At 32.8% G+C, this 27,675-nt stretch overlaps 1 protein-coding gene across 1 annotated transcript in view; it reads right to left on the bottom strand.

Moving 5' to 3' along the window:
* RNF217 (ring finger protein 217) overlaps nucleotides 1-27,675 on the bottom strand; it is a 155,658-nt gene that overhangs the window by 35,453 nt on the left and 92,530 nt on the right. The window contains exons 2-3 of the mRNA XM_074187496.1: nucleotides 19,137-19,370; nucleotides 8,088-8,252 (exon numbers count right to left, since the gene is read on the bottom strand). Coding sequence (XP_074043597.1) covers nucleotides 8,088-8,252; nucleotides 19,137-19,370 — 399 coding nt within the window. The remainder of the gene's footprint in view (nucleotides 1-8,087; nucleotides 8,253-19,136; nucleotides 19,371-27,675) is intronic.

The raw sequence follows: 27,675 nt of genomic DNA, 5'->3' as shown, positions 1-27,675 counted from the left end.
AGGAGAAATTAAGGATGTAAAAATATGGGATATCAATAAAATTTTTTAATCTTTTCAAAATGTCAAACCCACATGCTTTTTTCTTAGCAGTGTAGTCTTATTACTAATTAGAATACATTTTGTTGGTATAGAAATACTCTGCTATTCTACAGAAGAAAAAAAAATGAACCAACAAAGAGAGGGTTAATGTGATATAAGGACAGTTACTTTTCCCATCTGCTAACCAGAGTCCAGCTGTGCTCTGATTATCCAATGGATAATTAGTTTGACTACTGCTAAGGGAACTCTTAGAACTTATCTTCTATTTGGTAATGTCAAACATCCCTAAGAATACTTTGCTTTTAAAAGGTTTATCCTCAAACCATAAATTTAAACTTATGTTTGTATGCAGTTCAGTTTCTTCTTGGGGAAGTTAAGATTATATGCCACTCACTATTTGACTGTTAAAAAAGAAAAAGCAAGCCCAAGTCATTTTGCTGTACTATTATAGTTTTGCCTGAAATTCATAGACAATTTACATCAGACTAATAAGTCCATCTAATCCACCAGAACACTCAGAAGCTCACAAATGACATGTGATCTGTTAAATCCCAAGTACAAATCACAGGGAATATTATTTCTCCCATAATTCTATGATAAAAATAGATTATGTCTAAAAGATTGTTTTGTCGTTTGTTTATTTTTGGTGGTGGGGGTGAATTATCATTAATGGATCAAATGTTATTCTTTTATATTTACTCTGAATAGTTAAGAAGTTCCAGGACCAAATATTCACTTTACCATTCTATTTGCAAAGTCAGATATTTATTGAACAATTCCTATTTAGACCATGCTGAAGCAGGATGAAATAGCCTTATGGACTATTTTTGTGATGATACTGCTTTCAGCCTGATGGATCAGGATTTGGCATAACAAGTTAATCAAAAAATATTTTTTGAATCCTCATGTAAAGCACTCCCCCTCCACCCCTATTCACTCACTTCCCAAGTCCCGTTCATACTGGTGGGTCAGGTCCCAAAGGCAGTGATTGACTACTGCTCTCTGAAGGGTCTAGGTTCCTAATACTGTTCTGATATTGTCTAATACTGTTGCTCACAATCCCTTACCAATACAATCCATATTCTCAATTAAATTTTTAGCTTTTATAAAGATACCTGCTAATATAATATAGAAAGAGTAGTTGACAAATTTGATCCCACCAAAAGTCTTGGCCATACTCTCCCCCTTAATATGCAGGGAATTCAGGGGGAGAGTGAGCACAAATAACAGTACAAAAGTAGTGAGGAACATATGTTGGGAATGCATGTGACAAAGGGGGGAGGACTAACTTGCAACATCCTTAATTCTGTAGTTGGCTTTTCTTTCTTATCAAGAACAATTTCTTTCTCCTTTGGGGGGCTGTTTACATCTGTCTACCTTTGACCTTGGCACATCCTCTAGACACATTTTTCTGTTACTTGTTCAGTTTCCATAATAATGGAGTTAAAGGGTCAAACTGAAATTCTCAGTAGTGAAAAAAACAAGTGCTGAAATTTCTCCTGCTATTTTAACTTTCTACTCCCATTGTGATCTGATTAAAGAGGAATTTGAACCTCATAAAAGTAGCATAATATATAGGCAACTTGTTTATATACACTTAAAAAATTAATCTTTTTTTCCACTGAGGTAGGAAAAAATATACTTGCTATACACAAAGCAACATAATTAGGGCTATGTGACAAAAAGAAGTAACAAAATATGCAAAGATTTTTAAGAACAGTCCATCTTTGATAATTTTGCAATTCATTTAAGAAAAAGTTATTATTTCTATTAGAAAAAAGAAGGAAGAAAACAAGCATATATTAATAAGCTCTATGTGCCAGACCCTGAACTACAAGATATAAAAATATCACTTCATTTCATCCTCTAATAACTCTAGAAGGTAGGTGTTCTCATTATTCTCATTTTACAGTTGAGGAAACTGAATCAGGTAGAGGTTAAGTGACTAAATTAGGGTTTCACTACTAAGAAATGTTTGACACTGGCTTTGAACTTAGTTCCTCCTGATTCCTGGACCAACATTCCATCCAATGAGACACCCTGCTGTATTAATTAGAATTTATATTGCTGTTATTTTAAACCCAGATCTATCCAATAATTTAGGGAAACATTTTTGTTTAATTTCTTAAATAGCAAAAACACACATATGAATACAACAAATTGTTACCAGTTAAAAAATCAACCTCCAATAATCAGCTCATTACAGTTCTTCCATTTAAAAATTTTGTAGAAATATTCTGCTCTTTGTTTTTCACATTTAGAAAAAATGAGTACATTTAGACTCCATTTTCCTCATCACATAACCTTATTTTAAGAACTATATATCATGGTAAAGGCAGAATAAATATAAGCCGAATTCTTATTTAACCTTCCTGCCCTCTAATGAACTTTCTTTCTCCAGTTGAAAAATGATTAAAGATCAAATTAGGGTGGGCAATGCATGACTGGAGAATAGGTTAGCTGTGAGAGAGGCTGTGGAGGTAAAAATGATAGGACTTAGCGAATACCTAGATACACAGAGTGAGGAAAAGTGAAGATTATGCTTAACACCTGTTGTTTAACAAATGCTTACAGAAGTAGTTAAAAAGGAGCATCTAGAGGAGCTCAACATCAAAAGATACTTCCTTTTTTACTTGAATGCTATTTTGCTTTGGTTGAATGGTTGGTTGCCTCCATGATTGTGGTAAATACCTTTGGGTGAATATTTATATACTTGTTTTAATCCTTTGATTGATATTTATGGCTAGAAGATTGTTGACAAAATTAAATTTCTTGTATCCTTTCAATTTCTAGCCTGAGTTATACATGGATTGAATGTGTCTCATTGAAAGAAAATCTTCAAGGCCAAATTTTGCTCTACAAAATCTAACACTGTTATTTTATTATAAAATCAACAACCAATCAGTATTGTGGATCTTCTATTTTCTATATTTTTCAAAAAATTGTATAATGTTAAGATGTGATCTACTATAGAATATCACTCACAAACCCTTCTTTTCCCCTTATTAAAACACCCATAAATAATGACCTCAATATGTGTCTAGCTAATTCTCATAAAATTTTTAAACAAATAGGAAATTAAGCACATAGTGTTGGCTGTTGCTAATATCTCAAGTCACTTTGGAGGGGATAAATAAGGTCTGAGACTTTCTCAAGTACTTGTTATCTTTTCCTCCTTTAGATACCTTATTGACTCAAGTTCTATAGCAACTGCAGGCAGCAACACCCTTCTCTGAACAATTTGGTTTAGTCTATCCTTCCACTCATTTTTGTTCTCTCCTATTATCTGGATTTATATTTTTATATTTATTTATTTTATATTTATATATTATATTTATATATTTATATATATTTATATTATATGGATTTATATTTTTCTTATTACTGGTGATATGGAATATTCTTTCAGATGATTAAGAATTTGCAATACATCTTTTAAGAAATGTTCATGTCCTTTAACCATCTGTTTAGTGGAAATGGCTTTTGGTTTTGTTTCTATCAGCAGTCTATATATTATAATATATCAAACATATACATATACCCTTATGTCTACAGACAGATCCAAAAAAATTGATTCAAATATTGTTTGCCAATTACTTACTTTCTTATCCATTAACTGTATAAAAATTTCAATTTCATTAAATCCAAATTATTCATTTTTTTATAACTGCCTCTATATTTTAGTTAAGAATCTAACTTTTATTCATAATTGTGAAAGGTGTATGTGTGTATATGATATATATATATATATATAAAATGTATAATACAATCTGATTATCTTTTAACTTTTCAAACTAATGTTAAAACGTTTTTGCAATTTTAATTGTAGCTTTATAATACAGTTTGAAATCTAGGAGAGGTATTCTTCATTCATAGTGTTCATCATTTTTTTTGATACTATAGATCTTTGATTTAGATAAATGAATTGTTATGTTTTATCTACATCCATAATGTATCACTTGGTATCTTCACTGACACGGCATTAAAACTGTAAATTAATATTTGGACTATTGTTATTTTTATTATATTTTCACAGTCTAGCCATAAGAAGCTAACGTTTTGTAACTGAACTTTTCCCTTTGTTAACTGTGGACTTGATTTTAGTATACCAAACATTTCCCTTTATTTTACATGTTCACTTACCCCACTTAAGCATCCTCCCCTTCTGCAATTATATAACATAACCAAATGATTCATCTGTAGGAGGGTTGCAAGATTTAGCTCTTGATGTTGTGTGCCTGCTCTTCTATCACTATTTCTCTTACTTTTAAAATTTAGCTTACATCTTTATCTTGTGTACTTTATACTTGTGTACTTTAAAAAATAAATCTCTTCTAGGTTTATTTGTTTTTAAAAAACATAATTGGTGTGTTTTTCTTTCTATTCTTTTTTTTTAAATTTCCAGCTATGATTTGTTTTTTTACTCATTCTTTCCTTGGTAGTTGTATTTTTTATATTTCTTTTGAGGTCCTTGTAAGTCAAATAATCTGCTCTGTTGGTTTCCCCCATCCCTTCCCAATATTTCAAATGCCTCTTTTTAATTTAATAATCCATTTCTTTAAAATTCAGGCTCAGGTTTTCATGGATTGTTATTTTGGATTGCATTTTGAGCAACAAAGTTTGTGTTTTGAAATATATTTTTCCCATTTTCTTCAGAGGTTTCTAGTAAATTCAGGTTAGTCTTTGCATTATTTGATTTTTACTTCCTTTATATCTGAAATTACCTTCCCTGATTCATTGCAGCATTTGTTGTTTCTCATTGCAACTATTAAGTTTAACCATTATGTGTCTTAAAGTATAGGTTCTCCCTACCACACCCTCCCTAAGCCCCAGCCCCACCCCACCTCTAAGATAATCTATGGATTTTTCAAGTTGTTTTCTATATTTAGTTCAGAGTAATTTCCTGTATTAATTGCTACACTATCATGTTCAGTTTTGTGTGTGTGTGTGTGTGTGTGTGTGTGTGTGTGTATGTGTGATGCTTGTTGGGGAAATCAAGGATTCTTTGTACACAATCTATTGCTGAGATCAATGGCTTTTACTTGTTTAAAAATCATCTGTTGTTTTAACTTTATTGCCTTTTGCTTCTCTTCTTCCAGGTGTCCTTTATTTCTCATTTTAATACAGATATTTATGTTTCACATCTGTTGTTCTGTCACTTTTTTTGAAGAGACCTACCACTGAAGATTCATATTATTCTTTTCTAATAATTATTTCTGCAATAGATTTTATTCTAATAATTATTTCTGCAACAGACTCCATAAATTATGTGACATTCCTTCTAACTTTTTTCTTAAGATTTTCATTTCTCTTTGGAACCACTCTGGAACTTCTTGTGCTTCCATACTCTGGCAAGTCACAGACTTCTATATTGGTTCAGGTGTTGGTTAAATTTCCTTTGTCTATACATTCTGGTTTGGAGAAATTAGAAAACTCATTTTCTAATATAAATTTAGTTTCCTCACTTTTTTATTTGCTTGTATTTTATGTTGTACTTGATTTTTCTGTAAAAATTCTACATTATCCATCATGAAAACCCTTTTCATTTTCTGCTCCCACATTTATTCTTTCTCTTTTTTGTCTGTGTCTTCTAAGGTATCAGGAATTAGTGCAAAGATCTGGAATTTTAGCTTGGAACATGAACAAGGCAGGCTTTGGGTAATAATTGGATGAAATATCCCAGGCAGTATTTCAGGTTGGCACAGAAGGCAGTAGATGGGTAGGACATGAATCACAGCAGAGTTTTCATGTAGGAGGTAGTTAAGTTTAGGTGTAATGAAGGGCAAAGAAGTTCAAACAAAATAAAAGAAGTAGAAATTAGTAGGTTAAAGTTCCAAGCTGGCAGAAGCAAGGCATTAAGCATTAAAACAGAGATCTGAAGTTCCCTGGACAGAGAAGTCTTCAGAGAAATTTGGTTAATCAGATAATATTGTGTAGAGTTGCCTTAGTAGAAACTGAGGTATGAGTGATGATTTCTAGCCTGAGAGCCCCAGCTCTACTTATTGATTCTTTCCCTCTAAAGGGAACCTATTTATGCCTATTATATGTATAGCTACCTTGCCTATTTCTTTACTCACAAAACCTCAATTAAATAAATTATGAAGTCCTTATTTTTTTCCCTGAGCATCAGTGGCCTTTGGCCAAAAAAAAGTACCCTAACTTTCCCTTATACTATCTAGTCTTGTCTGAAGGTTAGTCCAAAGTTCATTAAGATCTCACTATCTTTGAATTTTTGATTAACAGCTCTTACAATCCATGATGTTTAGCTGTACAAGGTAGGCCATGACCAATGATTAAATAGGCACATGAAAAAGAATGACCTCTTTACCCCAAGTTTGGACATCTATATTATAATTATTCATAAAAAAACATCTTTGTTCTTTATTGGCAAATTTTGCCTCAAATGACCAAACTTAAGATTTTGGTAATAACATATTTAGGTAATTACATTCTATCTTCCTGAATGTTTATTTTTCATTCTTGCTATGGATCAACTGCTATTGGATTCCAGTTTGCAAAATATTGCACTACAAGCATGAAGCAATTCCTGTTCATATATTTAGTTTTTATTGTACTGAAACATGATTTAAATAAAATATTTTTATTACTATTCAGGTTGCACAGAGTTCTAAACAAGAACATAATGCAATTCCAACAAGATGATTTCTGAAAATGTTCTTGGAATGCATCACACAATGATGTACACTTCAAAATAATGCATATAAAGTGAATGGCTTTCATTTTGTACGGTTAATTTGGCCTCAGTAGTCAAATGACTAATGTGAAATGGAACTACAGAGTTCAAAACACTTATAATATCTCTAATTAAATATTAAAATTCATTTAAATGTTTTCTAGCTTGCCATACATCAGTAACACAGCATCATCTATAAATTAGTAGTGTAATAGAGAATAAAACTTAGGATCACCTTATTTGGGTGAAACAAGTTCGAAAAATTATTAACAGTAGGTATTTTTGTTTTGTTTTTTATAACTTTCTATTCCTTTAACAGTCATTATTTTTTACTATTGAGCAACCCACTGATTTGAGTACATGGACTTCCAACTTCCAGTGTTGATCAGAAATACTGCTTAGTATACCTGAGTTTATGTCAGGTTACATATCTGCTGCTAAAACTATGGTAACAAATCTTACGGCTCTGACTGCTTCTATGCATATTACATAGGGACATTATCAAGAAATGGCTTTAGAAAATTTATGCAAGTAATATCTCATCTGATGTTACACAAAAAAGGTATATTCCTTAGTTTGAGCTATTCTCTTCTCTCCCTCAAAAAAAGTTTTATGACAGCTGCTAACTAAAAACAACATGGAATAATTTCCATTCTTCTCCTTTTGACAGATGGTAGGCAATTGAAGGAAGAAACAGGGGTAAAGAATCTGAAGAACTCAAAAGAAAATTAACCATTGTCTGAATAATTGAGAATTAAGTGTACAAATATGCGATTTGCATATTAAGAACCTTACTTTCATCATTCTAATTCTTATTTTTGTTCAGGATGTTTTAAATATTTTATATATATATATATATATATATATACACACACACATATATATATACATATATATATGAATATGATTTTAACATTTTAGAAAAGTAGAAAATGTGTATTTCCCCAGTTCTTAATCTGCTATGTTAATATTTGATTGTCCTCCATAAAATCTATACTAATATAAAAGAAAAATACATGTCTCTTTTTATTTGCTTAAATAACTTTTCTACAATATAAAACTGTTTTACATGAAATCTATTTTGGGAGATCCATGCATTAACTGATCAAAAAATATCAAGCTTACTCATTTAATAAAATTCTTCTTTTTAATTGGTTTCCCTTGTTTTTAAAATAGGTTTTCTCTTTTTTTAAAAAAGCACTCAATTTAGTACAACCTTTCTGACCTAATATTTTTATTAATTCAATAAACATCTGTGAAGTGCCTACTATGCTCAAGTTTTCTACAAATGTAAAAACATTGTAATTCTTATGCCCTATTCATTTCATCTCTCTCCTATTAGAGGGTAACTCACCTTGCACTTTGGACACTTCTGGGCATTCCTCTGACCATGCTCAATTTCACTGGCCCAGTGACGCAATAACTTGTCCCCTTTTTTGTACTCCTTGCAGTTAACACCTTCATGCCAGGGTGAGTGGCACTTAAAACACCAGACAAATTGGCAAATGGGGCATTGGATCTGTATCAACAAAAGGAAAATAAGGGACAATTTTAATTAGCTCAGTAACCATATAGAAAATTCATAAAATGAAAAAATAAACTGGTGGGAAGGGGCCAACAAAAGGAACTCAAATTTTACTTAACTACTCCATAACAGGAAGTTAATATTATAGATTCAAAGGAAAAACACTTTTTTTTATTCTACTGGAAAAAAGTGATATTAGTTCTAAGACCTATGCTAAGTTCCACATAATTTTTCAATCTCAGGTCTAACCTGAAACAGATACTTTAGGCAGATCTTAAACCTCCCTGAAAATCATCTGGAAGGGGAGTAGACCAGAACTATATGCTGGGAGAGATTCTAAGATTGTTCAATACAAGTACTTTCTAGTTTAATATTCTTCTGAATAGATTTTTTTTCAACACTGCATCTATATTTCTTAAAGGGTAGTATGATTCATGAGCACTAAGCCAAAGACTCTCATGTATTTGCCTCCTTAAATATAATACTGAAAACATCATTTAAAAAAACTATTATAGACTTGTGAATTCACAGGTATTAGAGAACTCCTGGGTGAAACTCCCACTATAATGAAAATCAGCTTATTCTTGTAGTCTTAGCTGTCTAAGGGACCTGAAAAACTTAAGTGTGTAGAATCACACTACCAGAATATGTCATATGTAGGATAGTGTGTGGTAAATCTGATCAGATATACAATATCTATCTCCCACTGAAATGCAGTGTTCAATTAACTACAATATAACCTGTTTCAGAGCAGAATTCAGTAAACTAGCTTCATTTTTTCGCATACATTCAACAATACTTAAACCAAAATAGAAAAGATGCTTGCACCTAAAGCATGAACTTAAAGGATGCCATCAGGGAGAAGTTAGTGAGTGTTAATTATATAGAAGAGGCTGTTTTATTTCTTTATTACTTAAACTGTTCTTCAAGTTGACTCCAGGGTAAAAGTTATCCTTAACATCAATGGCATAATGGTTTCTTTGACTGCACTGGACAGTGAAATGATCTCATTTTTAAAGAATGCTACCGTGGGAATTTCTTTTATTTTACTATGCATATTTATTATGTTGTCAAATTGGGAAGGGAAAGCAAGGAGAGAAAAATAAATGGTTGTTAATTAGAAGTAAATAATTAACTTTTAAAAATAAACAAAAAAAACACAAAAGAGAAATTTGATTATTAATCCCTGGTTTCAATGCTTTTCAACTTTTGTGAATAAAGAACTTAAGACACAGAGATAGGATGTTCCTGAGTAGTTTATATATTTTAATCCCTTTTTAGTCTTAATATCAACCTATATTTTCCAGCTCTGTCATCTTTTGTGCTTACTTTTACAATGAATTCAAAACTTATGTTGACTGGGTTCAGAGGATCCTACCAAATTTTTCATAGAATTTAGTTATACAACTAATGTCGATGCAAAAACTGCAATCATCTTCAAAGCAATACTGTTATTTATGCTTATTTTGAAAACAGCATGAGGATATGATCAGGTATATACTAAGCAATGTGTATAATGTTTAGGTTCACAGTGAAATGAGTTTTGACAACTCTTTTGTTATTATTTTTCTATAAGAAAGCCCAAGAATTTTCCCCTTTAACCTGTAATTTATTATGTTTCCATTCAAAACAAAACAAAACAAAATTTTGGGGGTCTAAAGACGAAATTCCATTGGTGTAGTTAACTACCTGAGGGAAAATCCCTTTTACCATGGAAGATCTGTAACTGCTTTGAAACTTAAAGAGTTTAGAGTGTTTCTAGGGGAGTACTGAAAACAGCTTGGCAAAGGAGACAGCTTTGAAGTTAGTTACCAACAAACAGTTCTCTAAGATTATGTGTAACAATAATATCAACATATAAATTATTCCATTCTCTCACTATTAGAAAAAGGTTATAACGATGGCTGTAATAGTTATATCCATGTAGTTTTTAGCTCACTGATCCTCATTTCTGCTTCCACCTCTCTACCATTGCATCTAGGGAAGTAGAGAGAGCCCTTGTGGAACTGAGAGTCATTTTGTATTTTTTAACTATTTCAGAGTTTTATACAGCTTAAAAAATATTGCTCAATATCAAACATTTAGATAATAAACACTTCTGTACTTAGGGATGCTGATTTTTGGATAGAAGATACTATCACTAGGCTTGTATTTGAAGCTTTAAAAGCTTGGTAGAACCAGAGAGAAGAGGACTTGCATGCATTGACAGCATTTTTTAAAATCCAAAGACTCTTCCTTGTACCAAGGTGATGTGACAGGGGATTTTTTTGGTAAAGTATATTTGGGACGTCTTCTCATAGGAAAAAATACTCATTGATCTTGTTTTAGTAATGGTATAAAAGATAACTTTTCTAGTTCTCCCTTACAACAGCTAGTTCTCTAAAAAAGGGTCCAAAATAGAATTAAAACACTGAAAAACCTCTGAACATCTAAAATAGGATGAAATTTTAATAGCCTGTTGACAAATCTTTTAACTCTCTGCTACTCTATTTTTCTGTTCCCATGAGTTCTATAAAAAAAGATCTCCCTTCCATCTCTTTCCCCAGAAACATGACTGGCAGATCTAAAAAAAGTGATCTAAAAGCTGACTTTGACCTAACAATACTGATGTTTGCAAACAAAACACAAAGAATGAATGTCAAAGAGGAATGTCTGAGATGACAACATAACCAGATATTACAAAGTTAACAATAGTCAATGTGTGGGCTATAAAATAATACAATAGATATGAACAAAGGTTGTAAATCTAGTAGGGCAAGAAATTTTAATTGACTTCTATAAAGGGTCTAGGAAGCACTATTAAGGGTTCCCCTCCAGCTCTACCTCTATGACCATATAACAATAGCTTCATTGTTTAGAACTCATATGAATATAATGTCAGTCAAGAAAAAATGTTTTATATAAAGCAAGTCACTATATTGACATTTAAATATGCTCTTTAAGATGACCTATTTCTCTGAATACCACAGGCTCTACCAGCTTCCTTTTCTTTTTAAAATTTCTTTAAAATTTTTTTACCAATTACATTATTCTCCTTTCCAAAAACCTTTTGGCAATCAAAATTGTTTACAAAATAATTCACAGTAAAAGAATGGAGTTGAGAAAGGTTGTGATCTAAAAGCAGTGTGATAAGATACAGAACTGAAGTTTGGTCTAAGGACTTCTTTGAAATTAGTTGAGGCCTTTCCTATAAGGGATATTATGAGGAGTAAGTGATCATAGAGGCCAAGGAGTAAAATTACTGAGTTCACAACAATGATGAAAGAAAAGTACATTGTTAAAAGCCTCTTTAGCAGCATTGAAAGTCCACAGACACTCATCTTTCAGCTGCTTCCTTTCTGTTGGGCTTTCCTGATTACCTTAACTCCCAAGAACTGTGAGTTAGAAGGAATGGGTTCACATCTTTAAAAAAAATGAGAGGACTGGGGTGGCTAGGTTGCACAGTGGATACAACACTGGCCCTGGAGTCAGGAGTACCTGAGTTCAAATCCGGCCTCAGACACTTAATAATTGCCTAGCTGTGTGGCCTTGGGCAAGCCACTTAACCCCATTCATTGCCTTGCCAGAAAGAGAGAGAGAGAGAGAGAGAGAGAGAGAAGCCATGACATAGTGAATAGGATGATTTGGAATCAAAAAGAACTGTTTTCAAATCCTGGCTCAGGTTACCTGGGTGAACTTGGCCATGTCTTAATAGTCAATGCCATGGTTTCCTCAGTATAGTAAAGCAATGTCTTTTCCAGCTCTAATCTATGATACTATGACTATAGGCAAGTGGGAAAGGCATGACCATTGTGTTTTTTCCAAATATTGATATCTGAAGCCATATTCTAGTACCACTCAACTATAGATGCTTAAACCCAAAGACCAGTTGGAAGTTTGCCAGCTGAAACCTGATGACCATGAGTTTAGAATCTTAAAAAAACTACTAGAATTATTATTTAAGATGAGACAAAAGAGCAATATTTGAGAAGCATTTTAATATCTGACTATTTACTTCATATCTAACTGAAACATTTTTAAATAGATAAAACACAAGTAAGAAACCTCCACAAAATCCTTACAGTTAAGACAAACAGAAGGCCAGTCAAGATCCATTTTAGTAAAACAAGTCATTAGTAAATAAAGACATGAAAGTAAGCCTAACAAGATTTAATATGCCAACACCATAACACAGATTGTAAAACACAAAGCTTAATAGACAACAGTATTTAGACTTCTTTGAAACAGGATTAATGATTTCATCTGTATCTCCCTTAAATCTCAGTCAGCAACAATCATTTCAGAATCTACACTTGTTTTCTTTCAGTTCCCTGACACTGATGATGCATTAATCCCTAGAGGAATCAGGGTGTTTCAAAAACTAAATTGATCTTGTAGGGTTGATGCATATACTGATTTCTGATTTATAAACACTTTTATTTAGACTGATACTGTTAGAGAGAAGTGAGAGAATAAAAAGACGTCACTTCTCTTATATGGAAAATTATATAATATATATATGTGTGTGTCTACATATATGTGTATGTATGTATATAATAAATATATATGTACATATATATAGACATAACATTTGCATATCTTTCTTTTAATTAATTGGATTTGTGATTGCTTTGGGGTAGGGAGTACCCAGTAAGAAACTTTCTATTACCAAAGCAATCAGATCATTGCAGATTCTCTGCAATTAATAATAATTTTCTAGGACAGTAAGAGAGAGAAACTTGTTTAGGGTCACAAAGTATGTATATGTCACAGGCAGGATTTGAATTTAGGTTTTCCTTACTTTAAGTTCAGCTCTATTTACTACACCATGTAGCTTCTCATATCAATATCACCATCAATAGCTTATATTTACTTTTAGAAGGAGCTAATCTGTTGATCTGGGATCTGAAAATGTGCAGGTAAGTTTTAAACAGTCTAATTACTGTTCCTTATGCATTCCATCATGTGCCTTTGTGCCTCAACCCAAACTATCACCCCATCTGGAATGTTATCCTGTTTCACCCTTACCTTTAAGAATACCCAGATCTCAGGGCAGCTAGGTGGTATAGTGGATAAAGCACTGGCCTTGGAGTCAGGAGTACCTGGGTTCAAATCCGGTCTCAGACACTTAATAATTACCTAGCTGTGTGGCCTTGGGCAAGCCACTTAACCCCATTTGCCTTGCAAAAACCTAAAAAAAAAAAACAAAAAAAACCCAAATCTCTTCAAAGCACAGGTCCAATGCCACCTTTTTCAAGAGTCTTTTCCTGTTTTTGTCCAGCTATTAATACCCCAACTCAATTCCCTATGTATTTATCCTATATTTATCTGTGAACATGTATTTCTCTGGTACAGGAATTCTTAAACTGGGATCTATGACCTTTAAAAAACTTTCTGATAACTATTGCAACGTAATCCTATTTTATTTTGCACATTTAAAAATATTATTTTGGAAGGGATCCATAAGCTTCATTAGATTGGCAAATGAGAGTATGACACACAAAAAAGTTTGAATTTCTGCTCTAATAAAATGCAAGTGTGATGTCTTACCTTTGCCTCTGTAAACCTAGGGCCTAGCATAGTATTGCCCCTTATTAAATGCTTAAGGACTGAACATTTGCCAAAGAAGAGAAACAATGCTTTTTGTGAAATAGAATTCTTTTCTAGAAGGCTAAACATTTTTAATAGAGGTGACAAATCAAGAAGGCACATTTATTGATGATAGAATACTGACATTTCAACTTTTAATCTGAGATGGAACAAAGAACTATTTTGCATCTGTCTCAGCTTAATTTTACGATATTTGTGGGAAGAGGAATTGAAGATGAATTTAATAAAACTGAATTACCTATAAAACTGATTATAATTCTAGAAATTTCTAGAGAAAGGCGCAGGTAGAACTTGTTTCATATCAATTAACGCTATTTAATTATTAAATATTCTGAGCCTAAGCAAACAAGGGATCTTCTTTGGATTCCCAACTAAAACTATATTCATGAGCTTTTATATAAACATGTTTAATTCTTTTTAAAGGAGTCTTTTCTCTATTTCCTTCCCCTCTTAAGAGAGAGTGATTCAGCATAATCAGAATCACAGTGAAACAAAGAAATACTACATTTAAGATAATCACCCTGGGTTTGACCAAAGGTAGCTTCTCTCAGGAAAAAAAAAATCTCCCCAGTCTGGAATTTCTCTGCTCTGAGAGAACATGAGCTATTGACTTTTAATTGATTTAATGACATTGAAAACAATGAGAAATTTGTCTACATACTCAAACTTTTACTTGGAAAAAAATTATTCTTTTTTTTAAAGGTTTTGGCAAGGTAATGGGGTTAAGTGGCTTGTCCAAGGCCACACATCTAGGTAATTATTAAGTGTCTGAGGCCAGATTAGAACGCAGGTACTCTTGACTCCAGGGTCGGTGCTCTATCCACTGGGCCACCTAGCCGACCCTGGAAAAGTTTATTCTTGAAGCCTATGTATCTAAGAATTTTGGTTATTGCTAATTGATGTAATTGTATTTACTCTATTTTTATATCTTCTTTATGAGATTTCTTGTTTCACATATTTAACAAATAAAAAAATCACAATTCCCCAGGATCATACCAGAGAATAATAAAAATGTTGATAATAATTATGGTGATAAATACTATTTTTAAAACACAAAATAATGGAAATCAAAATTTTGATATTTTAACACAGAACCCAAATTTTACTGAGTTGGCACCATTACCTCAAAAAATACTCAAACTGGTAATTATTTTAGAGCTAAGCTATTATTATCAATGTAATCAAAACAAGAAAAACTGAACTAAATTACAGAAATACCCTAACAACACTAACTTATTCTGTGACTACACAATCACAAGTTAAATAATATCAAGGTTAAGAGTAAGTTCCATAAGAAAAAAACAAGATGAATGAGAGATTCATTCCTAGATGGTCAAAAATTAGGCAATAAAAGTTGTTTTTATAAAGATTTAAATCTATATAATTTGCATAATTCAATATCTTGCTTCCTCAACCTCAGAGACCCATAAGTTTTTAAAATGTTAAGTTGGGTGGAACACAATTGGAGAGCAACTCCCACATAAGCCACGTTCCTTGAATTCAGCTGATAAATTCCTGCACTTGTCAACATCTTCAGTTCCATGTCTTTCATCCCCATATTCTCAGTCACCGTGCTCAACCCTGCAATCCTTCCTTGTGTTTCATAATTCACAAGTTGCAAAAGTCTCAACCCGAAAAGGATTCAGTGTGCCAGCCAAACCCTGGAAGGAAAAGTTCCTAATTATTCACTCCATCTACCTCTCCAACATGACAGCAATACGGTTCTTGGGAGTCCTTAAAAAGAATGAGGACCATAAAGGTGAAAGCACCTCCATATTCAGATGAGTGACACACTGCAACCATTTTCTGAACTTTAAAACCTCTGAGTGGGATATTTGCCAGTCTCTGCCTAAGAAAAGAATTCTCTAAGGATAGTCAGGGAAGTCAGCTACTATCCAGTTTATACTTTAGGTGACCAGTCAAATTATGAGACATGACAGGGTTTTATGAAGCTATAAGTAATTATTATTAATAGTATGAGTAGGAAGTGTTACAATGTAGGGTATGTCATTAATACCTCAATTTTTATAGATGAGTTAAAAAAAAGCCCATGATGGGTTGGTGGAAATATTGTAATAGGATTTAAAATGCTTTTAGAGGATCTAGGGGAAGCAGAATACAATGTCCATTAGTGGAAACTTAAATACTGTTTCCATTGCCTTATAAAACAAATTAATATTTCTAAAATTCCATGCTTTCAACTGTAATTTACTACTAATTAATAGTATGTTGCACTGAGTTGTGGTGTATGCCTGTAATCCCTACAAATGGGGATGCTATGGCATATAGAGCCCTTGGATTTTTGATGGGCAATAGGCTAAGTCAACTGACTGTCCACATATAATGGAGGTCTGGGAACTGATAGGATGGAGCATCGGGCTGCCTAAAGAGGGGTCAGAAAACAAAGGAGGTCAAAGCTCCTGTGAAAATCAGTACTCAGAGGAGTGGCTAGGTGGTGTAGTGAATAAAGCACCAGCCTTGGAGTCAGGAGTACCTGGGTTCAAATCCGGTCTCAGACACTTAATAATTACCTAGCTGTGTGACCTTGGGCAAGCCACTTAATCCCATTTGCCTTGCAAAAACCTAAAGAAAAGAAAAGAAAAGAAAGAAAGAAAGAAAGAAAGAAAATCAGTACTCGGATTGGACCTATTTGACTGCCCCACTGCCAGGCTTGGAAAAATGGGGAGACCCAATCTAAAAAAAAGTTATAGTGTACTCTAAAGAATTTGGAAATAAGTCACATAACTGATGAAATTATATTTAATTAATGATTTACAATTCCCAAAATTCATCTATCCATTCAAAAGGAATGAAATAATGAAGCAACAAATTAAAGTTTATTTTGCTCTTCTACTCATATCTGTAATCTTGAATTGATTAAATAGATTTGAGTTCATCTATAACAATTTATCTCTTTCTACCAATGGCAATCAACACAGTACCTGGATGGGGAATAGAAATGGAAGTGAGACAAAGTTTTGTGCCCAGTTCTGCCACTTATTAAACAATCCAAGATAATTATTTTGTTTGGATAATATGGTTATTGCCAGTTACCCACCTTACATAATTTAGCTATACAAAGAATGAATTACACCCTGAATTCCTTGTTTGGAGAATAATATTATGTAAAATTAAGTATAGTAATGATATCAGAAACCAAAATAGCAAGAGAACTATTTTCATAGGAATAGCTGAACTCTTCTACAAAATTCTCTATACTGTTTGTAGTTTAAAGAACAAGGGCTGGCTACTTATTTTTTTTATTTATTTTTAGGGATTTTTTGGCAAGACAATGGGGTTAAGTGGCTTGCCCAAGGCCACAAAGCTAGGCAATTATTGTGTCTAAGACCAAATTTGAACTCAGGTACTCCGGACTCCAGGGCCAGAGCTCTAACCACTGAGCCACTTAGCTGTCCCCAAGGCTGGCTACTTCTAATTACTTAAAGATCTTCTCTCTTTCTTGTAAAGATGAAAAAAGAATAATACCACCATGCTTCCTAAAATATTCTAGCAATTTCAATTGAATGAATGATGCCCTGTTCTTGCATACTGTATTGCGTTCTTCAATTTTTCCTACAAAGACTGAAATAGTTTAGTTTTTTAAAAATGTAATATGGCACTTACTCCCTTTTGACCTGAAAGCAATATTTCCCTTCTTTTAGGGAGAATAAAAACCAGGTCTGGCTTCATTGAAACCTTATTTATCTTCAGCTAATACACAAACTATTTACTGGGTTCGAACAAAAGGGGGGGGGAAGGTTAGGAACTAAATAACACATAGACTGAAAACCCTTAACTCAAAAAAATTTCAATAGAATTCAATAAAGAATTCCATAGAATTTTTGGCTCTAGCAATGTGAATGGAAATTTACATACCTTCTCCATATTTCCTTCCTTGTGGGGGGGGGGGGGCAAGGCAATGGGGTTAAGTGACTTGTCCAGGATCACACAGCTAGGTAAGTATTATGTGTCTGAGGCTGGATTTGAACTCAGGTCCTCCTGACCTCAGAGCCTGTGCTCTATCTACTGCACCACCTACCTGCCCCCCTCCATATTTCCTTTAAATAATTAAAATGTAAAAAATTATTTCCATCTTGACTTAAGTGATTTTGAATGATGTGATATCTGCAACATTCTATTGTTATAGTAAAACAACCCTTTTATCATCTCTTTTTGTAAAAACAGAAATGTGAAGTTCTTCCTCAATAAGAATCATATATCAAGTGGTTAAAAAATATACATCACAAATTGACTGGATCTGAATTTTTACTCTTCCATTATGGGGTCTAAAATTTATGATATTATTTAAACACTCCAAACTGAGGAATGCAAATACCTGTAAGGGAAATTTGTCCTAATAAAATGAATTTTAATAAAGTTATATAATAAAAGAATTCTAAGCCGGAATTGAAGAGAAACTATTTTTTGTAATATTAATTCAGTTTTTAAAAATCACATCATAGCGTTATTCTTAAGTGGACAACTTAATTAAAAAACACACCACAATTATTGAAGATTATTAACGAACAAAATTAATAAAATCATCTAAGAGGTACCATGCATTAAGCAATAATATAAATATGGCTGACTGTATAAGAACCCAAACTGTCTAAATTAGTTTATTTTTTATAGTAGCCAGCTTTAAAGACTTATAAGATCTTAATGACCCTTATCTAACTCACTATATACATCATTTCAAACTTGAAACACTGGAGGAAACTATCTGTCAAACCACAATTCTATTGAAACCACTTGGTGAATGCTATAACAACTCTTAAGATATAAGATGTTCTAACAAATACCTTAAGATACAAAAAGACCTTCATGTTGCCATTTTGCTCTGATATCACAAAGTTTATAAAAGTTTTCTATTACTGTGGGTAAATTAGTCAAAATAATTGAGTCATAGGTATACCAGTGAAAATAGTCTAACATATATGGATATGCAAGAGGTCTTAAACATCGTAAATTGTTATTACTCTGAATATTAGATTTTAATTTTGTATATATAATAAATTGTTGATCTTCTGAAGGTTAAAATGGACAAAAAAGTATTGGAATCATGTGTTTGTAAACTATAATCATGATTACATCTATGAATATATAAAACTGTACCAGGATTTGAATATTTATGTAGGAATATAGTACTACAGAATCATATTCTAAAACATAGCTTACATTAGGCTCCAGTAAGAGAAGAAAGCCCACATAATGCCCACCACATGCTGTCCTACTTTGGATGCTCCTATTATGTGACATCTAATCCATAGCTCTGGTGAGCATGCTCACTTTATATTTGTTCTCCAATTTGATAGGGGCTGGACCATGTCCTTTCTTCTTGTAGGTTGTAAAGTGCTTGCATTGAGGGCATGGCTTGGTACTGGAATCAATACGGCTGAGTTCCAAGAAGTACTTGTATTTGATGACATCCTCATGTGGCAGGTTATAGAGAACAGTTGTTTCCTCTAAGTATTCATTGCATTCTGTGATGGGGCACTTGATTTCTGCTTGACCGAGTTGGACCTATGCAAGAGACAGATTAAAAAATAGTTTACATAGAGTTTTCTCATATAATATAGTTTAAACAGTGGTTAAAATAAAAGATATTTCATCTATGAAGATTCTGAGAGTATATATTCATGATAAAAAGAGCCATTTGGTATTTTCAGAATGTCATGCAAGAAATTCTATTAAAATTTAAGCTACGTTTACCATATCTTTCAACTTACCAACCTCTCAAACTAAACTAAAAGCTTTACCCAAGAGAAATTAATCATTATAATCTTCTAGAAACTACAGTATGTTCAAACAACTTCATACTCATAATAACTGTGAAGTGAAGGTAGAGTGAATATATACCCCAGATTTCTGCATATGCACAGATGGTTTTGCATCACAACATTAAGCTGAGGGTTAGAGTTTAAAATTTCAAAAGTTAAAATGGAGCATTTTTACAAAAGTGAAGAAGACTAACAACAGCTTGAAGAAAAGAGAGTATCTCTTACTATTTTTTAACTATCAGGCAAGGAGGCAGCTCATTTGACAGTGATGAACTTGAGAGTTTGCTAAAGTGAATTAATTTTGATTCTGGCAAAACTCCAGAACATATTAATTAAAGGATGGTTAATGAAGACTGAGAAAAGAAAGGAGTAATATAATATTTTGAGGGAGAAAATTATATTTTCTGTAAAATTTAGGTATTAATTTTTGCTAAGTCAAATTGCATATATTATAGCTGTCAAAGATGAATGAGTTTTAAATTTATATATCTATAACAAGAGACTGGAAATTCCCCTGTTATATAAATCCTCCTACTGATAAACAGAAAGAAACAGAGAGAACTTCTGTATATTTGCCTGAAAGGTCTTCTAAGATTCTCCTTTAGTTGAAATGTGTCCTGCAGTCAACTTCCCCCTTCTCTTCCTCTTCCCCTTCCCTAGGTTCCTACAATGGACTCATCCTATATTGGGGACCAAGGCCTTCTTTGATAGGACAAGTTGGAGGTGACAGGATTGTACCTCCCAATAGTTAATGGTACTTAACTCAAGAATAAATGCACATCTGCATCAAGTCTTGACCTAGCAAACTATCAATAAATAGGTTTTAATCTATTTCATTTTTTGCTCTTCCTTAAGGCAAAAAAACTTGCTACTTGGGAGTTTTTCCCAATGGTTTCCTCATAGTGGAGGGTCCAAAGTCCAAAGAGACCATTAGTGAAAGGGATGGAGTGGGAAGGGCTGAATTTTAAACCTTGAGGGTTCAAGTAGCCTCAAGTGATGGAATTTTGCACAAGAAAATATGTGCTTGGGATGATGATGTTTGTGTGGAGATACTGTACTAAGTTCACTTTCTCCTCCAGAGCCATCTGGGTCAGTGGACAGATATGAATTAGGATGACTGGAGATGGCCTTGGATGCAAGGCAGTCAGGGTTAAGTGATTGGCCCAAGGTCACACAGTAAGTGTCACATGTTTGAGGTGGGATTTGAATTCAAGTCTTCCTGACTCCCAGGGCTAGTGCTCTATCCACTGCACCACCTAGCTATCTATCTGTCCCTGGGGTACCTAGGGAAATTTGGGGGTGGGGAGTGAAAGGAAAGGCACATGGGCTCCTGACATCCTATGATAGACTTCAGAGAACATCTTTCCATAGAAATATTGTTGCATATTGTGTTCTGGTTCAATAGTAATTAATAGCATATCAATACAGTCCAACATTTTTAACTATATCTAGAATTAAGAAAGTTTTTGTAGGCTTCCCAAAGGTCACCAAATTGTGAACACAATAAAATATAGCTTGCTTTCTGAATGACAAATTTGATGTCAATTTTTTGAATTTATAACCTGTTAAACTAAAATGAACCTACCTGTGTTTATAATGAGAAATATGCTAAGATCACTATAAAACTTACTACTTTGATCTTTTTGCAACAATCAAAAACATATAGTCCATTTTAACTCCAGGCAGATGCCTTTACAGTAGTCTGAAAATAAGGAAGATGAGTAAAATTGGTAAAATTCAAACAGAAAGCAAAAGAATTCTTCTGTAGGCACCAACCAGTTCCCTGCTTTACAAGTGAGATTAACTTAAAAAAAATCCAAATACTGATAAAGACTAATATCACACCAAACCACGTCTCCACTTTGTCAATATGAAGGTCGAATTCCATTATCAAAGTGAAGTGAAAACATTCAAACACATACAAAATTTGTGATTAGAATAAAATGCAGCAAAAAGCATCAGTAAGGAAACAAAAATGATATAAGTAAGAAAACTAATTTCTGTGAGAAAACATCTGGATAATAAACTCATAAATCAATTATATTTTTTTTTGTATCAATTTTAGCCTTTTCTCTTCATTTGTTTTTGGAAAATTTTAAATACCCATGTAAGAAGTATCTTTTTTAGGTTTTTGCAAGGCAAATGGGGTTAAGTGGCTTGCCCAAGGCCTCACAGCTAGGTAATTATTAAGTGTCTGAGACCGGATTTGAACCCAGGTGCTCCTGACTCCAGGGTCGGTGCTTTATCCACTGCGCCACCTAGCCACCCCCATATAAGAAATATTTACACCAAATATATCTGTTAAACAGCTCCCAAAATCAAATGCTGATATTTTTCTACATAGCCATTATATGACAAAAAAAAAAATCTATTTTCAAGTGAATTTGAAAACTCTAATGGATAAAATAAGTAAGACCTTAAAACCTCTTTAAACTTCAAGGAAATATTCTGTTCTGCACTTAATACTATTTAACACAATATTTTTGTCAAATAGTAGATTACTGTAATCATTTACTATGGTTTCTTTTGAACCTATCCTAATCTACTGATCCATTACTCTATTTCTTAACCAGTACCAGGCAGCTTTATAGTATAGTTTACCTGAAGCAACAAAAGGTCAAGAATATTAAAGGAACTGATGAAAAAAATGTAAAGGAAGGTGGACCAGCTCTACCAAATCTAAAACTATACTATACTATTAGCTTTAGCAATAAAGGAAGAAAAAGAAATTGAAGGAATCAGAATTGGCGATGAGGACACAAAGCTTTCATTCTTTGCAGATATGATGCTAAGAGAACCCTAAGAAAATCATCTAAATCATCTAGTACATGTTTCTCGACCCATTTAAATGAATGACGTACAAATATATAGGTAGCAAATAAAATATTATACTGAAAGTTTTCTGATCAGAATTAACTAATTGTAGCTTAATAATCATATGATAAGCCATAGCCATGATATCATGATGAAGATTTCTCATTCTCCATACTTCTTCAGTTCAATTCAATCTCTACTAATTTTTCAAGGAAATATCTAATTTCTTAGCAATTCTGTGAGAGATATTTTAACACACTTAAAACAATTCTTAATGTCCTTGGCAATTATTTTATGGCATGTCAATGAAATGATCCTTTTATCACCACTATCCAATTAAAATCAAGCATTTTCAAATAAGAGAGGTACATTTATCAACTGAGCAGTTTATTAAAAAGATAAAGATTTAGAATGAAATTTTGATTTCCAGATCACAGGTTATATACATCACAAGAATTATACTAGAGAAAGAAAGCATCTAACAAATACTGATAAAACATTTGCCTGAAGTCTTGAAAATCAAATAAAAATGACTTAAAATTGAAAAGAAAGCTAGAAGAACATTACTTAAACCTTTTTATCAAGATAGAGAATTTTTACACATAAGTTTCCTTTACACACTTTATATTCCAGTCAAACTTATCTATAAGACATATCTTAACACATTACATTCTCTTTTTTTCTCAGAGAATGAAATCCACTTCCTCCTTGCCTGTGTCTTAGAGTCATCAGTCCCCTTCATTGCCTACACAACCTCTTATATAAAGCTTTTCCTAATCACCTGTTAGTAGTAGCAAGTCCCCTTCTCCCTGAAGTGATTTTCTATTTATTTTGTATTTAATTATATGTGAATGTGCTTCTTACCCTTCCCCGTGGAGTTCAGGCTTTTTTTTTTAAAAAACATGCTCTTGTATTTTTGTCTGAGTTTCCAGGACCTAATATAGTGCCAGATATATTGTAAGTGCTTCACAGGATGAAGGATAGCATGCTCATAGGATGAACAGGATGCCCATTATCACCATTACTATTCAATACAGTAATCAAAATGTTAGCTTTAGCAAAAAGAGAAGAAAAAGAAATTGAAGGAATCAGAATTTGCAGATGTGATGCTAAACTTACAAGAACCCTAGAAAATCGCCTAAAAAAACTACTTGAAACAATTAACAAATTCAGCAAAGTAGCAAGATATAAAAGAAACTCTCCCAAATCATCAGTATTTTTATATATAAACAACAAAGCCCAAAACAAGAGATAGAAAGATATATTCCATTTAAAGTAACTGCAGGGGCATCTAGTGGTGCAGTAGATAGAGCACCGGCCCTGGAGTCAGGAGAACCTGAGTTGAAATCCAGACTCAGACACTTAATAATTACCTAGTTGCGTGGCCTTGGGTAAGCCACTTAACCCCATTGCCTTGCAAAAACCTAAAAAATAAAGTAACTGCACACAACATTAAATACTTGGGAATCTACCTCCCAAGAGAAAACCAGAAACTGAATGAACACAATTACAAAGCACTTTTTACACAAATAAGATCAGATCTAAACAACTGAAAAAATGGCAATTGCTCATGATTAGGATGAGCTAATATAAAAAATAATTCAACCAAAATTAAATTATTTATTCAGTGCCATACCAATCAAGCTACCAAATAACTATTTTATAGACCTACAAAAAATTTAACAAAATATAGAGTAATGGATCAGTAGATTAGGATAGGTTCAAAAGAAACCATAGTAAATGATTACAGTAATCTACTGTTTGACAAACCCAAAGACATTACCTTCTGGGATAAAAACTCACTATCTGACAAAAATTATTGGGAAAACTGGAAAATAGTATGGCAAAAACTGGGCATCTCACACCTTATACCAAAATAAGCTCAAAATAGGAGCAGGAGTTAGACATAGTGATATCATAGACAAATCAACAGATCAAGAAATACTCTAACAGATATGGAAAGGGAAGAAATTTATGACCAAGCAAGAAATAGAGTATGTTATAAATTGCAAAATGAATGATTTTGACTTTATTAAAAGGTTTTTTCACTAATACAATCAATGCTGACAAAATTAGAAGGAAAACAAAGTTGGGAAACAATTTTCATAGTTAGGAGTTTTGATAAAGATCTCATTTCTAAAATATATAGAGAACTGTGTCAAATTTATAAGGTTGCAAGTCATTCCCCAATTAAAAAATAGAGGATCTGAACAGACTTTTCAAATGAAGAAATTAAAGCTATATATAATCATATAAAGAAATGCTCCAAATAATTATTGATAAGAAAAATACAAATTAACATAACTTTACAGTATCACCTCACCCCTGTCAAATTGTCTAAGATGACAAAAAGGGAAAATGATCAATGTTGGAGAGGTTATGGGAGGATTGGGGCATTGAGGCAATGCTGGTGGAGCTGTGAACAGATCCAACCATTCTGGAGAGCAATATAGGACTATGCCCAAAGAACAATAAAACTGTTCATACCCTTTGCCCCAGCAATACCAATACTAGGCCTATATCTAGACAAAATCACAAAGAAATGGAAAGTTCAGAAGTTTAGAAAGCTAGGACAACCCTAGAAGATTTACTCTGGACAATGCTATACACATCCAAAGGAAGAAAAACAGAAAAGAATAAAAACTGAGTGAACATGACATTCCCTTTTTTAAAATTTCTCTTATATTTTTCTTTCCTATCTCATGGTTTTCTCTTTTCTCTTAATACTAATTCCTCATTCAGAAAATGACTAATCTGTAAACATGGTAAACACAAATATGTATGTACAATATTCACCAGACTGTTTGCCACTGAGGGGAGGGTGGAAAGAAATTATGTAACTTAAAAATATGCATAAGCATGGAGATGAATGTTGAAAAACTTTCATAACATGTAATCGGAAAAGAATATAAAATATCAATTGAAAAATATACTTGTTGATTGCCCCTTACAATAAAGGGTAGCTACAAGATAGGAAAAAGAGCAAAAACAAGAGGATGTGCCTAAATTTACAGAGAATTGAAGAATAATTAAGGAAACAGATCAGAAGTCTAGCACAGAGGCATGATGTAGCAATGACTAGGGACTTCAATTAACCAAACATTTACAGGGGCTTTTCTCTGACAAAAGCTGAGCATTTAATAACTTGTCAAACATAGTTTCCTACTCAAAAAGGGGAAATTCAATAAAAGCAACTTATACTCTGGAACAAAATCTTGCCAAGATAGGAATTAACTAGAAGGGAAGTGAGCATTCCACCTTAGAATTTATGATACTGGAGAGTAAAGCTAGGGCATAGTTTAAAATATACTTTAGTCTCTGATCAAAGCATCAACCAATTAAAGACTTAAAAGGGCTGATGATAAAACATACCTTCCATCCCTTGGTAGATAAGGACTAGACTAGAGGTACAGAAATATGTATTTTCAGAAATGGCCAATTTTTTGTTTTCCTTGATCAAACATAAGAGAAAGTTTCTACTCAGGAAGTAGGTTGCTGGTAATAATAGACATGAAAAAGAGCATCAATAAAGCATTTTAAAAATGCACATAAATAAGGCAGGGATTACTGCCTTATTAAATTCATATATTTTTTAAAAACTAAGTAACAGAAATTCTTAGTTTCATATGTATTTCTCTTCCCTATTCTTCAAATCTTGATTTGTAATCATTGATAACTGATGAATTCAAAATAAAAATCTTTTAAAAAGATAAACTAGTGAGATCCATAGTAGAAGAATAGATGTCTTAGAACCTAGAATTTGGGAGCACTTTAATAAATGTAATTGATTGAATCACTGAAAAGAGACCCATGAAAAAGCAATGTTTGGAGGTGGAAGACAAGGGGCAGAGTGAAGTGGCAAGTTACTCTGGGTCCAATCACACTGAGTAGTTACTGAAAACTGAGTGGTGATCAGCATGAAGGTATCATCTGTGATCTTTATAATATGGACTTGAAGGAGAGAGTGTCATACATAACATTTTAAAACAAACTGGGTTCTCTTCCTTGCTGGGAATCTCATAACATGACTGTCCTTTGGGGAAAGGTAGAAGCCAACTGGAAAGGAGTAAAGTTTTCTTCATTCACAATGGACATGAGTACAAATCCTTTTTATATTCTTTGCTGTATAAATTAAGCCAACATTTTCCTAAAAATAAAATATATCCAAGTTTTAATGAATCAATTGTAAAAAGTACATCAGAGGAAATATAGTGAAGATGCAATGGCTTAAAATTCTAAAGAGATGGTATGAAATTCTGAAAACCCCAAAAAGAAGCAATGAGAAGGGAAAATGAGAGTTGTTTAAAGTGATCATTGTGGAAGCACATGGAAATCATACACTAACAGTTATTAAAAAGACATGAACTAAAAATAGAAGAACAAAACCAAAGAAAGCATGAATAACAAGGAATGATATAATCCTATAAGAATGATGTCAACGTTGATAATAAGTTAAGGCAGATGAGGAATACTAAAGATAATAAAAATGAACTTTTTAATACTAAAATGGAGAAAAGGAAAATAACAAAGAAGGGAGGGGGATACTAATGCTCAGAATGGATAGAAATATAATAAAAGGAAAAAGGCTCCAGAAATTTTTATAAAAATGTTTTCGGTTCTACTGGCAAGAAGAATAACTTTGGGACATAAAGGACAGAATATAAATAGCTTATAGAGATATATTTCAAGGAACTGAAACTAAAGATAAGCACCTGGATAATCTTAATAAGTTCAAGTCACCAATTCCAGATGAATAGCAGCTATTATGCATTACTGAAAGAAGTGGTAAATATTACTGTTGAGCTTCCATTATCTTTGAAATTCTGGATGAGGCATCATAATACAATGGATAAGGCACTGGATTTGAAATCAGGAAGATCTAACCAATGTAAACATTAACAGAATGCCTTCAGCAGGGGGTGGGGGGAAGGAAGCAAGAATGGGGGAAAATTGCAAATCTCAAAGTAAATAAAATCCTTCTTTAAAAAAAAAGAAATCAGGAAGATCTGTGTTTGAATCCTGCCCACAGACACTAACTATTTGACCCTAGACAAGTCACTTAACCACTTTTTGTCCCAATTCTCTTACTTGTAAAATGAGGGGAATAGATTTAATGTTTTCTAATTCCTTTCAATTTGCAATACATGATTCTATAATGGAATGAAGAGAACAAAAGTATTGTAGCCTAAAGAACAGCTCATGTTATTCTGATTTTCAAAGACTAGAACAGAGTA

Source organism: Macrotis lagotis, chromosome 5 (genome assembly GCF_037893015.1).
Source record: "Macrotis lagotis isolate mMagLag1 chromosome 5, bilby.v1.9.chrom.fasta, whole genome shotgun sequence".
In the NCBI taxonomy this organism is placed as follows: Eukaryota; Metazoa; Chordata; class Mammalia; order Peramelemorphia; family Peramelidae; genus Macrotis; species Macrotis lagotis.
Note: the sequence above shows the minus strand (reverse complement) of the source record. Positions and strands in the feature narration are given on the sequence as shown.